Here is a 16,418-nt window from a genome sequence, read left to right as displayed (position 1 = left end):
CCTGGGCTAGAGTGAAATCCTACCTCGACCCCCCCCAAAAAAAATCGAAAAAACAACAAAAAAAAAAGAAAAGAAAAATAAAGGGAGAAAGACAGCCAGATAGCCCTTCCTACATCTACTATCTCTCCATCATGTTCAGCTCAGAGTCAGAATTCCATTGAGGTGTAACCCTAGCCTCCTGTGCTTTTATTTCATTAGTTATGTTCAGGTCCTATAATTATATCTTCTTTTCCCATTTTCTCACTGCTTTATACAGTACGTAGATTTGTAGGTTGAGAATGATATTTTAAAACCTATGCTGTATTCCCTAAAACTGTATCTGTTATGGTGATGGACTTATTATAATTTTATTTTTATTTATTTATTTATTATGGTAATTTTAAATAACCAAGTTTGCCTCTTTACAGGGTTTTCTATTGTGATAATGTCAATATGGCCATATCTCCAAAAGGTATGTACATTTCAACCTATTCTTTTAAATATCTGTAATAGTAGTAATGCATGTGTTTATTTTCTAGGGAGTGTCTTTGGTATTCTATACATTAATCTAGGGGATGTGAAAGTGGGTTATAAGCAGATGTCTGTTCCTTCACTTTTGCCATGACTGTCCAGGTATAATCCTATTTCCTGGTTCAGCACCCTTTTTACTTTAAATGTATTTTTGTTTTGTTTTCAAGGTAAGGTTATGTTCTAGCCCAGGCTGGCCTGAAATTCACTATATAGTCTCAGGGTGGGCTCAAACTCCTGGCCATCCTCCTACCTGTACTTCCTGAGTGCTGGGATTAAAGGTGTGTGCCACCATCCTTGGTCCTGCTTGTATTTTTCTTATGTAATAAAGCACATTGCCAATTTAAACCTTTTCTTGAGTTATTCTGAAAATATTTGAATAAAATTCACCTGTATTAAACATACAGACTTTTTTTGTTTGTTTTGTTTTGTTTTTTCAAGATAGGGTCTTGCCATAGCCCAGGCTGATCTGGAATTCACTATGTAGTCTCAGGCTGACCTCGAACTCACAGTGATTCTCCTACCTCTGCTTCTCAAGTGTTGGGGTTAAAGGCATGTGCTTCCACGCCCAGCTAAGACTATGTTTTTCTTATAATTTTTCCTTAAAACACATGGTATGACAATTTACATACCATTTACATCATATTATAAGTAATTAGGAGATGATTTGACATATGTGTGAGGTTACGTATAGGTTATATGCAAATATATTTTAGATAAGAGCCTTACATAATTGTGGAATCCTCTGGGGACCTGGAGTCTATCACCTAATGATACCAAGGGACAGCTGCATTTCCATCTCTTCCTAACTAGTGCTTAGGAAATGTCATGCCACTGTGTCCACAGTTTATCTAACTCCCTACCAGATTGTTAGGATGGTCAGATGGCTTCACCAAAAGTACTTGAGGGCTGGGCATAGTGGCACATGCCTTTAATCTCAGCACTCAGGAGGCAGAGGTAGAGAGAGGGATCACTATGAGTTCAAGGCCACCCTGAGATGACAGTAAATTACAGGTTAGCATGCTTAAAGTGAGACCCTACCTCGAAAAACAAAACAAAACAAACAAAGATACTAGAGCCACAAGGATTGCTGGTGGGAGTGAAGGTGGTATAGTCACTTTGGAATTCAGTTTGTCTGTTTTGTACATAGCTAAAGATGGTTTTGCTACATGATTTAGTAGTTATGCTCTAAGTAGTTACCCAACTGCTTACAAAATTTATATCCATACAAAATTTGGCTACAGATGTTTATAATTGCCAAAAGCTGAAACCTTTACTCATGTGACAATCCTTAAAGCTGAGAACTTCTCCTGTGACAATCCTTAAAGTATTGTACTTCTCTCTGCAGATTGACCAGACAGCCGATGCAAGTTTTTTGGGCTGGGTTATTGCTTCATTTAGTCTTGGCCAAATGGTAGCTTCACCTATATTTGGTTTATGGTCTAATTATAGGCCAAGAAAAGAACCTCTAATCGTCTCCATCTTTATTTCGGTGGCAGCCAACTGCCTATATGCATATGTCCATGTCCCAGCTACTTATAATAAATACTACATGTTGGCTGCTCGTGGACTAGTGGGATTTGGAGCAGGTAATGTGCATGCATGTGTGTGTGTGCGTGTGCATATGCTTGTGTCAGGTTCACATTCATCCTGACATTTATGGCTGTGTCTCCCCTGGTGTCATTTTCTTCTCACTCTCACATCCCACGGTTCAGCACACAGATTCTTGATCTATGCTTTCCAACGAAGCAACATGTTTCCTATCATTGTGCCTTTGTGGTGATGTTTTTTGTTACTTATAAGCTCTTGCTTTTGTTCCTTAATTTGTCACCCATTCAGAGGCAGATTAAGGGCCATATCCTGTGTGCAACTCTTTGAGGCTACCCGGTCCTGACCAGCTTCTCTCTCTAGCTCCTGGTTGTATTATTGCACTCTTTTCATCCTTTCTCATCAATCAGTTCATAAGTGTCTTGCAACTACAGACAATTTAGTATATTTTTAAAAAATAGTTTGTGGCTTCTTGCAGAGTCTCATATGCATAGTAAGGGTACAATAAAATTTTTGAGTTAAATTATTATTGGACTTTTTTTCTTTTTCTTGTATTACTGATCTATACATGCATTTTGTAACACCTTAAAAGAGAGTCATGGGGCTGGAGAGGTGGCTTAATGTTTAAGGTGCTTACCTGTGAAGGCTAAGGATCCAGGTTTGATTCCCCAGTGCCCACATAAGGCAGATGCACAAGGTGTCGCATGTGTCTGGACTTTGCAGTGGAGGCCCTGGCGTGCCCATTCTCTCTCTCTCTCTCTCTTTCTCTCTGCCTCTGTCTCTCTCTTTTGAATAAATAAATTAATTAAATTTTTTTTTAAAGAGAGTTGTGGCAATTATTATGACATTCATCCAGAGGATTCTAAGTATTTAATGAAAAGATGAAGTGTGCTACTCCTGCAATGCTACTTTTCATTCATTTAAAGCTTTAAGCTTTAACTTTTTTTTTTTTATCAAGATAGGGTCTCACTGTAGCCCAGGCTGACCTAGAATTTACTATGTAGTCACAGGCTGGCCTGGAGCTCACAGCAATCCTCCTAATTCTTTCTCCCAAGTGCTGAGATGCATGTGTCACCATGCTTGACTGTTTTAACTTTTTTGCTTGCTTGCTGTTTTTGAGGTAGGCTCTCACTCTAACCTAGTTGATGTGAAACTTACTATTCCCAGGCTGGCCTCAAATTCATGACCATCCTTTTACCTCTACCTCTCAAGTGCTGTTTATTTTTTTTAATTTTAATTTTTGAGACCCAGTCTCATTACATATCCCAGGCTGTCCTCTGCTCCTAAATGCTAGGATTACTGGTGTGCACTTTTATGCCCAGCTGCACTATGTTTTTTTCTTTTTTGTTTGTTTGTTTTTGTGAGGTAGGGTCTCAGTCTAGCATAGGCTGACCTGGAATTCACTATGTAACTTGCAGGCTGGCCTTGAACTTACAATGATCTCCTACCTTAGTCTGCTGAGAGTAAAGGGGTGTACTACCACACCTGGCTCTATGATTTTGTATTATTAAAAATACAGAATTCAAATCAGAAAGCCAAAAATACAATGTATGATTAGTTGATGAACTTGTTGAATTTAAATATCTCCCTTACTTTGTATGACCCTATGGAAGGAGCAATGACCATTTTGCTCCTCAGTACTGCCTGTTATATATAAAGCCTAGTCAGCATGAGTTCCACCAGCTGAAGCCTGTTTCCCTTTATTCTGGTTTATTATCTTTCCTAGGAAACGTAGCAGTGGTTAGATCCTATATTGCTGGTGCGACCTCACTTCAGGAAAGAACAAGTTCCATGGCCAATACAAGCACGTGCCAAGCATTGGGTTTTATCCTGGGCCCAGGTAGGTATTCCTCACTTGGTACTACCTAAATTTAGATTGGAGAAATTTTGAGGTTCACACATTAAATGTAAATCATGTGTAAAACTTTGTGGCCAAAGGGAAAGGGAAGGAAACTAAAAATATACTTTTAAAAACAATATTTATTTATTTACTTACTTTGACAGAAAGAGAAAGAGGAGGGGGTCATGCTAGGGCCTCCAGCCACTGCAAACAAACTCTAGACACATGCGCCACTTTGTGCATCTGGCTTATGTGGGTCTTGGGGAATTGAACCTGGCTCCTTAGGCTTTGCCTTAACTTGCTAAGCTATATCTTTAGGACTAAAAAAATACTTTTTTTGTTCATTTTTATTTATTTATTTGAGAGCGACAGACAGAGAGAGAAAGAGGCAGATAGAGAGAGAGAATGGGTGTGCCAGGGTCTCCAGCCATTGCAAACGAACTCCAGACACGTGTGCCCCTTGTGTATCTGGCTAACATGGGGCCTGGGGAATCAAGCCTTGAACTGGGGTCCTTAGGCTTCACAGGCAAGTGCTTAACTGCTAAGCCATCTCTCCAGCCCTAAAAATATACTTTTAAAAAATGTATTTATTTATTTGCAATGAAAAAGAGAATGAGAATGGTCATACCAGGGCTTCTAGCTTCTGCAAACAAACTGCAGATGTATGCTCCACTTTGTGCTTCTGGCTTTACATGGATAGTGTCCTTAGGCTTTGCAGAAAAGTGCTTTAACAGCTGAACCATCTCTCCAGCCCCCAAAATACTTATTTAAAACACTATTTTTAGGGCTGGAGAGATGGCTGTATGTATACATATATATAATTTAAGTATCACATATATAGTGGTATTCCCAATATTTGATGTAAACTTTTATAACTTGTTTGTTAAAGAAATTATATAGCTGAAGTTTCCTATAGAGTATTTTTTTTCTTTTTGTTTCTTTTTTTCTCAATTTTTACTAACATTTTCCATGATTATAAAAAACATCCCATGGTAATGCCCTCCTTCCCCCCTAGAGTATTTTTTTTTAAGAAAAATAGATATGGGACTGAGATTGTAGCTCAGTGGCAGAATGCATACTTAGCATGCCCAGGTCCTGGGTTCAATCTCTAGCATTCCCCACCTGTTCTCCTAAAAAGAAAAAGATCGAAAGAAGATTGTTGACAAGTTGCTGGAGAGACACACTCCTTTGTGAATGTATATACATCATGTCTTTCAGCATTTCATTATTGTCTCCAGAACGAGTCTTCTTAAACTTTCCGCCTAAATTGCTTTATCCCTATGAAACATTCACCTACATATATAAGCCACTTATATCTGATTTATACCTGAAAATAATAAGTTGTCTCCCCCAAGCAAAAGCCAGTTTTCTTGCCCAGTTCAGAATGCCTAATATAAATGAATTGTTCTACCCTGTTACATTCACTTCTGTGGTAAATGTCTTTTATGTTCTTTTTTTTTTTTTTAGCTGTTGTCTTGTCTCCCACATTCTAACTCACCTGTGTATATTTTATTAGTTTTTCAGACTTGCTTTGCACTAATTGGAGAAAAGGGTGTGACGTGGGATGCCATTGAGCTGCAGATCAACATGTACACAGCACCAGTTTTACTTGGCGCCATTCTGGGAATTTTAAACATTATTCTGATCCTTGTTATATTAAGGTAACTAGCTAGAATGATAAATTTGTAGAGTGGGAGGTTTAGTAAACCATGTTAATATATTTTTTTAAATATTTTATTTGCAAGCAGAGAGAGAGAGAGAGAGAGAGAGAGAGAGAGAGAGAGAGCAAGCAAGTGAGTGAGCCAGGGTCTCCTGCCACTGCAAATGAACTCCTGATGTATGCAACTTTGGATATTTGGCTTTACATGAGTACTAGGGAATTGAACCTGTGCCATCATGCTTTTCAAGCAAGCACTTTTAACCACTATGCCATCTCCCCAGACTTCTTGTTAATATTGAAGGATTATTCCTGTAAAGTCATTTTTTGGTGTGGTATTAGACATTGAACTTTGGGCCTCACATATGTTAAGCAAGTGCTTTACCACTAAACTAGATCTCTAGCCCTTTTTATCTTTTATTTTTTATTTTAAGACAATGTCTCACTAAGTTGTGTAGGCCATCTGAGGCCCAGGCAGGCCTTGAACTTCTAATTTTCCTGTCTCAGCCTCCAAAGTAGCTAGGGCTATGGGCCTGTGCCATGAGGTTGGGCCCTGTATTGTCTTTTAGTAGGTTTTGGTGTCTGCTCTTCTGATCAATTGAAGTAAAGCAGTGTCAGCAGCAACAAGATACCTGGATAAATGACAGTATCCTGGGAAGATCATTGAGAAGTCCAGGGTTGGTCCTGCTTTCCTGACTGAATGTCTCTAAGGAGAAAAATGGCACTAAAGCAACACTTTCAGTAGAGTAAAGGCCCCAGCCCAGTGTTCCTCTTCTATATGTTCAAAGAAATTGTTTAAAACTACCATTTTGGCCAGGCATAATGGCATGCACCTTTAATCCTAGTACTCAGGAGGCTGAGAGGTAGGAGGATTGCTGTGAGTTTGAAGCCAATTTGGGACTACAGAGCCTGGGCTAGATTGAGACCTTACAAAAAACAACAACAACAAAAACTACTATTTTATTACTTTATATTTCTTTGTTTTTTCTTTTTTACTTTGTTTTTTATTTAGTTTTTATTTATTTATTTTTGTTTATTTTTCAAGGTAGGGTCTCACTCTGGCCCAGGCTGACTTGGAATTCACTATATAGTCTCAGGGTGGCCTTGAACTCATGGTGATCCTCCTACCTCCGCCTCCCGAGTGCTGGGATTAGAGGCATGCGCCACCACGCCTGGCTGTATTTTTTATTTTTACTTACATGTGGTGTGTGTGTGTGCGTGCAAACACGTGTACATGCGCACATGTCAACTACATATGTAGCCCAGGCTGACTGCCGAATTCTTTTTATTATAATTTTGTATTGACAACTTCCATAATTATAGACAATAAACCATGGTAATTCCCTTCCCCTCACTTTCCCCTCCTCAAATCTGTTTTCCACCATATCCTCTCCCTTCTCAATTAGTCTCTTTATTTTGTTGTCATCATCTTTTCTTCCTATTATGAGGTCTTGTGTCGGTAGTACCAGACTTTGCAAGGTCATGGATATCCAGGCCCTTTTGTGTTTGGAAGAGTGCATTTTAAGGTGTCCTACCCTTCCTTCGGCTCTTACATCTTTCTGCCATCTCTTCCACAATGGACCCTGAGCCTTGGAAGCTATGATAGAGATGTTTCAGTGCTGAGCATTCTTTTGTCATTTCTTCTCAGCACTATGATGCCTTTTGAGTCATCCCAGAGGAGGTCACTACTACCATCAAAAGAGAAGCTTCTCTAAGTAAAAGTGAGAGTAGCATTAATACATGGGTATGAACATTAAGAGAAGTGCTTACTGGGAAGTTTGGTGAGCATAATATGTGCATTTAGCTAGATGTCAGCAGACATTGCACCCCTAGGGCTCATGACCTCCACTACCATAGGCTTTTAACTAGGTTTTCAGTACCAGGCATGTATTCCCATCTGTGAAGTGGGTCTCCAGTCCAATTAGAGAGCAGTTGGTTTCCCCTATAACAGACATGCCACTTTTGTACCCAGTGGCTCATTTAGACTCTATAAACTCTTGATACTCCTGCCTCAGCCTGAAAGGTGCTAGAATTATAGAGGTGTTACCACTAAACCTAGCATTGTTTTATATATATGGTTTATTTTATTTTTATTTTTTGTTATTTATTTGAGAGAGAGAGACAGAGAGAGAGAGAGAGAGAAACAGGAAGGGAAAGAGAGAGAAAATGGGCACACCAGAGCCTCAAGCCGCTGCAAACACTCCAGGTGCATGTGCCCCCTCGTGCATCTGTCTCACATGGGTCCGGGGAATCAGACCTTGGCTTTGCAGGTAAGCATCTTAAACACTAAGCCATTTCTCCAGACCTGTGGGTTATTTTTTTAAAGTAAGGATCTCATTCTAGCCCAAGTTGACCTGGCATTTACTCTGTAGTCCCAGGCTGTTCTTAAACTCGTGGTGATCCTCCTACCTCTGCCTCCCAAGTGCTGGGATTAAAGGTGTACATCCCCATACCCAGCGGTTATTTTATATTTCTTTAGAGTGCTTCAACTAGTTTTTCAAAAACATTTATAGCTAATGTTCAAAACACTGAAAAAAATCAAATCCTGGCTAAGGTTGATCATGTTTTTGGATAAACTTGGTAATTATTTTCCTTTTATATCATGGTATGTACTTATGACAGTCATTAGGCGGAGGAGGTGAGGATCACTTGTGCTTAGGAGTTTGAGAACATTCTGAGCAACATGGTGAGACTATGTCTCAAAGGCAAAAAGGACTCGGACTAGAGATACAGCTCTGGGGTAGAGTACTTGCTTGTGTTGCATGCATTAGGCCTAAGGCTCAATCCCAGTACTTAAGGAGAGAAACAAAACCCTTTTTAAGTTTATGGGTTATATTTATTAGTAATAATTTCATTACTTAAGAAATCAATAAAAGAAACCACATGAGAATGTGGAAAAATAGAATGAGAGTAATAAACCATTTCTATATTAAGAATGTGCACTACCGGGCTGGAGAGATGGCTTAGCGGTTAAGCGCTTGCCTGTTAAGCCTAAGGACCCCGGTTCGAGGCTCGGTTCCCCAGGCCCCACGTTAGCCAGATGCACAAGGGGGCGCACGCGTCTGGAGTTCGTTTGCAGTGGCTGGAAGCCCTGGCGCGCCCATTCTCTCTCTCTCCCCCTCCATCTGTCTTTCTCTGTATGTCTGTCGCTCTCAAATAAATAAATAAATAATGAAAAAAATTAAAAAAAAAAGAATGTGCACTACCTATACAAGACCATCAACACTACCTATACAAGGAAGTAGGAGGAAAAGATGATGACAAAAATAAAAGAGAGACTGATTGAGGGGGGGAGAGGATATGATGGAGAGTGGAGTTGTGAAGGGGAATGTGGGGCTTAGAGGGAATTATCATGGTTTTTTGTCTATAATTATGGAAGTTGTCAATACATTTTTTTAAAAAAAAGAATGATTAATACCATGCTTTTTTTTTTTTTTTTTTTTAAGAGAACACCGTGTGGATGACTCAGGACGGCAGTGTAAAAGCATTAATTTTGAAGAAGGTAGTTAACCATTTACCATTGTCAAAGTATTTCAGGTGATTCTGTTTGCTTGTTGTTTATTTGGGTTTTGCTTCTGAGCATAATACATGGGTGATTGAGGAAGATATCAAAGGCAAAAGGTATTTAATTTTTTTGCATGTGTACATGTGTAGAGTATGTGTGTGGTATGGTGTGTGAGCTGTGGTATATGAGTGTGTATGTGTGTGTGTGTGTATGTATGCCCCTTGTATGTGCAGAAGCCAGAGGAGAATGTGTATGCTCCTATCATTCATCAGCTTACTTTCTTGGATTGGGTCTGTCCCTTAACCAGGAGCTGCTGTCTGTCCCCAATCCCCAGAGATTCTCTTGTCCCTTTGTAACTGGGGTTACAAAGATGCATAGCTACATCCAGCATTTTGCATGGGTTCTGGGGAGTTGAACTTGGCAGTCTCTGCCCTAAGAGGCCCTCATGCTTAAGCAGTGAGTGCTGTTAACCACAGAGCCATCTCCCTAACCCTTAAATTAATCTGTGTGTGTGTGTGTGTGTGTGTGTGTGTGTGTGTGTGTGTATACATAGACACACACATACATATATAATTTTTTGTTGTTATTGTTATTTGTTTTTTGAGGTATGGTCTCACTCTAGCCCAGACTGACCTGGAATTCACTCTGAATTCTCAAGGTAGCCTCAAGCTCATGGCAATCCTCCTACCTCTGCCTCCTGAGTGCTAGGATTAAAGGCATGCACCACCATGTCTGGCTTAAATTATTATTACTATTTTTTGTTTTGTTTTGTTTTTCAAGGTAGGGTCTCACTCTAGCCCAGGCTGACCTGGAATTCACGATGGAGACTCAGGGTGGCCTTGAACTCACGGCGATCCTCCTACCTCTGCCTCCCGAGTGCTGGGATTAAAGGCGTGCGCCACCACGCCCGGCTTAAATTATTTTTTAAGAAAGATACTTGGGGATGGGGAGTGGGACAAAAGATGATACAGAATGGGATTAGGATCAAAGTACACTGTGTGCATGTATGAAAATTGTCAATAAAAAAAATGGTGAAGGTGGGGCTAGGGAAATGGCTTAGCAGTTAAGGCATTTGCCTGAGAAGCCTAAGGACCCTGGTTCAATTCCCCAGGACCCACGTCAGCCAGGTGCACAAGGGGACACATGCATCTGGAGTTCGTTTGCAGCAGCTAGAGGCCCTGGCGTGCCCATTTTCTCTTTATCTGCCTCTTTCTTCTCTCTCTCTCAAATAAATAAATAAAATATTTTTTTAAAAAATGGAGAAGTTAGCCGGGCGTGGTGGCGCACGCCTTTAATCCCAGCACTCGGGAGGCAGAGGTAGGAGGATTGCCATGAGTTCAAGGCCACCCTGAGATGACAGAGTAAATTCCAGGTCAGCCTGGACCAGAGTGAGACCCTACCTCGAAAAACCAAAAAAAAAAAAAAAAAAAAATGGAGAATCTGAGCTGATCACCAGCATTCATCTCTCCGTCCTGACTACAGAAACAATGTGACTAGCTGCCTCATGCTACCATGGTGTATCCTCAAACAGTGAACCAAAGTAAACTCTTCCACAAAAAAACATAAACAGGGTTGAAGAGATGGCTTAGCAGTTAAGGTGCATGCCTGCAAAGCCTAAGGACCCAGGTTAGATTCTCCAGGTCCTATGTAAGCCAGATGCACAAGGTGGCGCATGCATCTGGAGCTTGTTTGCAGTGGCTAGAGGCTCTGGTGCGCTCTGTCGCGCTCTCTCTCTCTCTCTCTCTTGTCTGCCTCTTTTTGTCTCTGTTGCTCTCAAGTAAATTAATTAATGAAGATAAATTTAAAAAATTTAAAGAAGTAGACATACAAATAACAATTTTTTTCTTATTTACTTATAGAAAGTAAAGATGGAGTTCAGATTCCCCAAGGAAGTATCGATCAAGTTGCTGTTGTGACCACCAATATTTTGTTTTTTGTGATTCTATTTATCTTTGCACTTTTTGAAACGTAAGTTTTATTCTGTCTTCGTTTACATCAGGTTACTGATTAACCTGTATCTCCTAATGCAGTGTCAGTTGGCACATAGATGTTGTAAAAGCTCATACTAGGCACATTTTTCTTATGTTATAAAAGGTGTACATACTTTTTGTATGAAGATTTCATAACTTTAGGCTGTATGATGTCTTGCTTATCTATACAGGAGTTTAGTCAGTCTGGCAGCATCAGTTCTATTTGATCTAGCTCAGGCTAACCTGGAATTCTCTATGTAGTCTCAGGGTGGCCTCAAACTCACGGTGATCCTCCTACCTCTGCATCCTGAGTGCTGGGATTAAAGGCGTGCACCACCATGCTCGACTTGTTTCAGCCTTTTATAATAACACTGCTATGGACATTTATGTCTAATGTCTTTTGAGTCTTGGCCTTTAGTTCTTTTGAATATATACCTAGGAATGGAATTGCTAGATCATATGTTAATTCTGTGTTTAACCTTTAGACAAACTACCAATGTGTTTTCTTTTTCTTTTTTTTTTCAAGGTAGGGTTTCACTCTAGTCCAAGCTGACTTGGAATTCACTATGTAGTCTCAGGGTGGCCTTGAACTGTGCCTCCTGAGTGCTGGGACTAAAGGTGTGTGCTACCATGCCCAACTTTTTATTGCTATTTTTATTTATTTTATTTTATTTTTAATATTTTTATTTATTTACTTGAGAGCAAGAGAAGCAGAGAGAGAGGCAGATAGAGAATGGGTGCACCAGGGCTTCCAGACACCTGTGCATCTGGCTTACGTGGGTCCTGGGGAATTGAACTTAGGCCCTTTGGCTTTGCAGGCAAAACAGCATGTGCTGCTGCTTCATTTAAAAGCAGTGTTTTCACTCTGCCCCTTCTGGATAGCTGAATAACTCATTAGCAAGCTCATGCTTAATTTTAGGTAACAACTGCTATGACTGATGAAAGAGAAAGAGAAAACAAGTTTTCCTTTCTCCTAGAATCCTTACTCCATTGACAATGGATATGTATGCCTGGACTCAAGAACAAGCTGTACTCTATGATGGAATAATACTGGCTGCGCTTGGCATTGAGGCTGTTATTGTTTTCATGGGGGTTAAGTTACTTGCCAAAAAGTAAGTTACATGGTTTTGGTTTGTTTGTGTATTTGGTAATGCAAAGTTTCCAACACATATACCAAGGTCTAGGCAGCATTATTGAATGTCCTATATCCCTCATGTCCATTATCCAGCTGCAACACTTATAACACTTGGTCAGCCTTCCTCTATGCTTCCTTTTTATCCACACGTTCCTTCTCAGCACCTGGATTATTTTGAAGCTGACTCCAGATACCATATCCTGTCTTCCATGAATATTTAACTGTAAAAGTTAATGGTGACATCACTGTCTAAGTCCATTCATGCTAGGCAAGTATTCTGCAATGAGCTCTGTTCCTAGCCAGTCTTAACTTCTTCATTGATAGGTTTCTGTCCATCTCAGATTTAATACAGACAAATCTAAAAGATGGGTGTACATTCATAGTATACCAAAAACATTCACCAGGGGAGGGAAAGAACAAGAAAAGAGGGAAGAGTTTATGCTAAACACTCTAGTGATGGAATCAATAAGTGCCACCATAGAGTAAATGACAGTGCAAACATCTACTTTCTTCAGTTTTCAAAGAAAAAAATAAAGGTAAAGATGGAGAGAAACCAGATGTATATGCCCCCTTGTACCCATGTGTGACATTGTGTGCTTGTGTCACTATGCATCTGGCTACATGGGACCTAGAGACTTGAACATGAGTTCTTAGGCTTCACAGGTAAGCACCTTAACTGTTAAGATATCTCTCCAGCCCCGCTCCCTTTTTTGAGACAGTATCTCCTTGTATTGCTCAAGTTGTCCTTAAACTTACTTAGTAGCTCAGCCAGGCCTTGAATTTGAAATCGTCCTGCCTAAGCTTTCCATGAGCTAGAATTACAGGTCTATTGCTCTTCCTGTCTTTGGTTATTTGGGGTGGGGAATTCTATTTAGCATTATATTAGTTGATAAATATCAACAGTTATCAAAATTGTTCTTGCAGTTTTGTTAATAATGAAAGTAATGGAACTGTGAATTCATATTTCATTTTAAAACCAGTGTTTCTGTTATTTGACAGGATTGGTGAGCGTGCTCTTCTACTGGGAGGACTCATTGTCATGTGGCTTGGCTTCTTTGTCTTATTGCCTTGGGGAAATCAATTTCCCAAAATACAGTGGGAAGGTACAGCCATTGTAACTCTCTAACATTGGCTCCTCTTACTTATCTACACAAGGGACAAACTAAACTCATTCTGATTTTACAGATTTACATAATGGCTCAATTCCAAATGCCACATTTGGGGAAATGGTTATTGATACTTGGAATTCTCCAAGAGAAGCTCATGGTGAACAACCTACTGGCTGCCCGATTGAACAAGCCTGGTGCCTGTATACCCCAGTCATCCATCTGGCCCAGTTCTTCACAGCAGCTGTGCTGATTGGAGTAGGCTATCCAGCCTGCAATGTTATGTCCTATACATTATATTCAAAAATTCTAGGCCCCAAACCTCAGGTAACCTAGCTACTTGGGCACTGCAGTTTTGTGAATTATGCTAGTATTCTCAGTTTTCTTTCTTTTCTGTCTTTCTGTCTTCTTTCTTTCTTTCTTTCTTTCTTTCTTTCTTTCTTTCTTTCTTTTTTTCTTTCCTTCTTTTGCAATATAGTTCTCTGTTTTTACTTAAGCCAATTTAGGAACTTAAAAAATGTATCATAGTGGTACACGCCTTTAATCGCAGCACTTGGGAGGCAGAAGTAGGTGGATCGCCGTGAGTTTGAGGCCACCCTGGGATTACTTAGTGAATTCCAGGTCAGCCTGGACTAGAGCAAGACCCTATCTCAAAAAAACAAAAACAAAAAAAAAAAAAACAAAAAAAAATCATACCATCCAGGTATGGTGGTGCACACCTTCAATATCAGAATTTGGGAGACAGAGGTAGAGCTGTAAGTTCAAGGCCAGCCTGGAGCTAGAGTGAGATCCTACCTCAAAAAAAAAAAAAATCATACTTAGCATTTTACTTTATTTTATTTTATTTTTGATTTTTCCAATGTCCTAGGCTAGCTTTGAACTCTCAGTGATCAACTTACTTCTGCTTCCCAAATGCTCAGATTAAAGACATGCACCACCATGCCCAGCATCCTTAGCATTTGATTTATTTTTTGTGAAGGAAAAAATATTTATTTTCTAAGTTGAAATTCCTAAAGTAAGTTTTCTCCCACTTTGTTTTGTTTTTACTATTTATTTGCAAGTACATAGAGAAAGAGAGAGAGAATGGGCACACCAAGGCCTCTTGCCACTGCAAACAAACTCCAGATGCATGTGCTACTTTGTACATCTGGATTTATGTGGGTACTGAGGAATTGAACTCAGGCCAACAGTCTTTGAAAATAAATGTCATATCCACTGTGCAATCTCTTACCCCACACATTGTTTTTTTTTAATTGATAGCTTTCATAATTATAGACAGTAAACCATGGTAATTCCCTCCCCACCCACTTTCCCACTTGTAATTCTGCTCTCTATCATATTCCCTCTCCCTTTCAATCAGTCTCTGTTTTATTTTGATGTCATGATATTTTCCTCTTATTATGATGGTGTTGTATAGGTAGTATCAGGCACTGAGAGGTCATGGATATCCAGGCCATTTTGTTTCTGGAAGAGTGCACTGTAAGGAGTCCTACCCTGATTTTGGCTCTGAACAAGCTTTCCGTGCTAGAGATGTTTCAGTGCTGAGCACTTCTTCTCAGCACCATGGTCTGAGTCATCCCAAGGTCACCGCCATCTGAAAAGAGAAGCTTCTCTAACCAAAAGTGAAAGTGTCATTAATATATAGGTATGAACATTAAGAGAAGGGATTACTGGGCAGTTTGGTGAGCATAGTATATAAATTTAGCCAGCCACTAGCAGACATTACACTCCTAGGTCTCATGACTTCCCCTGCTATAGGTTTTCAGTACCAAGTATGTTATTCCTTCCCATGGAGCAGACCATCAGTCCAATTAGAAAACAATTGGCTTTCCCCATAATAGACATGACACTATTGGACCCATTGGCTTATTTGTCATTTTCCTGCTGGCTAAGAATGTACAACATTTTTTAGATTTTTATAGGCCATCTGCATTTCTTTTTTGAGAATTCGCTTTAGTTCCATAGCCCTTTTTTTTCTTTTCTTTTCTTTTTTTTTTGTTTGCTTGTTTGTGTTTATTTATTTTATTTATTTATTTATTTTTTGGTTTTCCAAGGTAGAGCCTCACTCTAGCCCAGGCTGACCTGGAATTCACTTTGTAGTCTCAGAGTGGCCTCAAACTCACGGCAATCCTCCTACATCGGCCTCCCAAGTGCTGAGATTAAAGGCGTGCGCCACCACACCCAGGCATTGTCCATTTTTAAATTGGTTTGTTTGATTTCTTGTTACTTAGTTTTTTGTGACAGTTTTAAAAAATGATTTAATATACAGAATTTACTGAGACATATATTCCAAAATCAAATAAATCAAATATACATACAATGTAATCTCTTTTGGATTTCTCTTGTACTTAAGGGACACAGTGTAACAATGAAAGTTGTTTTGAAACACTTATAAATACATGATACAGCCTAGAAAATATATAATAAAAAATCCCCCCCCCCAAAAAAAAGATCAAGAGAACAAAAAAAAATCATTAATTTCTCCACCATGTAGGACTTCTGAAACTCACCTTCCTAATCTGGAAGGTGTATTTAGTCACAGGAGTAGATATTTAAATAAGTCAGCTATACACTGTTACTTTTATTAAGAGTATCAGACAAAAATTCAGCCATCAACACACAACCTTACTTTCCACCAAATGTTAATGAGAATGTAATTTATTTTAAACAGGACACTGAAGCAACATGCCAAGAACAGTATAATCTTAAATTTTAATTTCACATTTTGACTAACTCCTAAAATCATGGAAACAAGTTGAACTAACTACATAGGGGAGAAGTAGGTATTTAAGTCATTCTTAAAACAAATTGGTTAAAATTAATGAACTTACAACTTTGGCCTATACATAGCATATTTTATATGATCATTATTTTACAAATGTGTATAAAGAAGATTTCAATTTCACAATTGCTTACAATGGTACTTTCAGGATTGACCTATGTTAAGTGTCTTGTCAAAAGAGATGGTAGTCAGGCGTGGTGGCACACGCCTTTAATCACAGAGGTAGGATTGTTGTGAGTTGAAGGGCAGCCTGGGACTACAAAGTGAGTTCCAGGTCATTGGGGCTAGAGTGAGACCCTACCTCGGAAAAACCATAGACAGAGAGAGAAATGGTAAATTAAAATATAAAATATCTTAAACATTAAAAA

General features: G+C 39.3%; 1 protein-coding gene across 2 annotated transcripts in view; it reads left to right on the top strand.

Moving 5' to 3' along the window:
- The window catches only part of Mfsd8 (major facilitator superfamily domain containing 8), a 72,026-nt gene that overhangs the window by 30,440 nt on the left and 25,168 nt on the right, over positions 1-16,418 (top strand). The window contains exons 3-11 of one of the 2 annotated variants that reach the window (XM_012948461.2): positions 408-451; positions 1,856-2,096; positions 3,782-3,895; positions 5,412-5,556; positions 8,999-9,054; positions 10,917-11,025; positions 12,005-12,139; positions 13,162-13,265; positions 13,348-13,595. In XM_012948461.2, coding sequence (XP_012803915.2) covers positions 408-451; positions 1,856-2,096; positions 3,782-3,895; positions 5,412-5,556; positions 8,999-9,054; positions 10,917-11,025; positions 12,005-12,139; positions 13,162-13,265; positions 13,348-13,595 — 1,196 coding nt within the window. The remainder of the gene's footprint in view (positions 1-407; positions 452-1,855; positions 2,097-3,781; positions 3,896-5,411; positions 5,557-8,998; positions 9,055-10,916; positions 11,026-12,004; positions 12,140-13,161; positions 13,266-13,347; positions 13,596-16,418) is intronic. The other variant, XM_045131684.1, reaches the window with a different exon arrangement.

This window comes from Jaculus jaculus, chromosome 12 (assembly GCF_020740685.1).
Source record: "Jaculus jaculus isolate mJacJac1 chromosome 12, mJacJac1.mat.Y.cur, whole genome shotgun sequence".
In the NCBI taxonomy this organism is placed as follows: Eukaryota; Metazoa; Chordata; class Mammalia; order Rodentia; family Dipodidae; genus Jaculus; species Jaculus jaculus.
The sequence above is the reverse complement of the archived record's forward strand: the minus strand, read 5'-3'. Positions and strand labels throughout refer to the sequence as shown.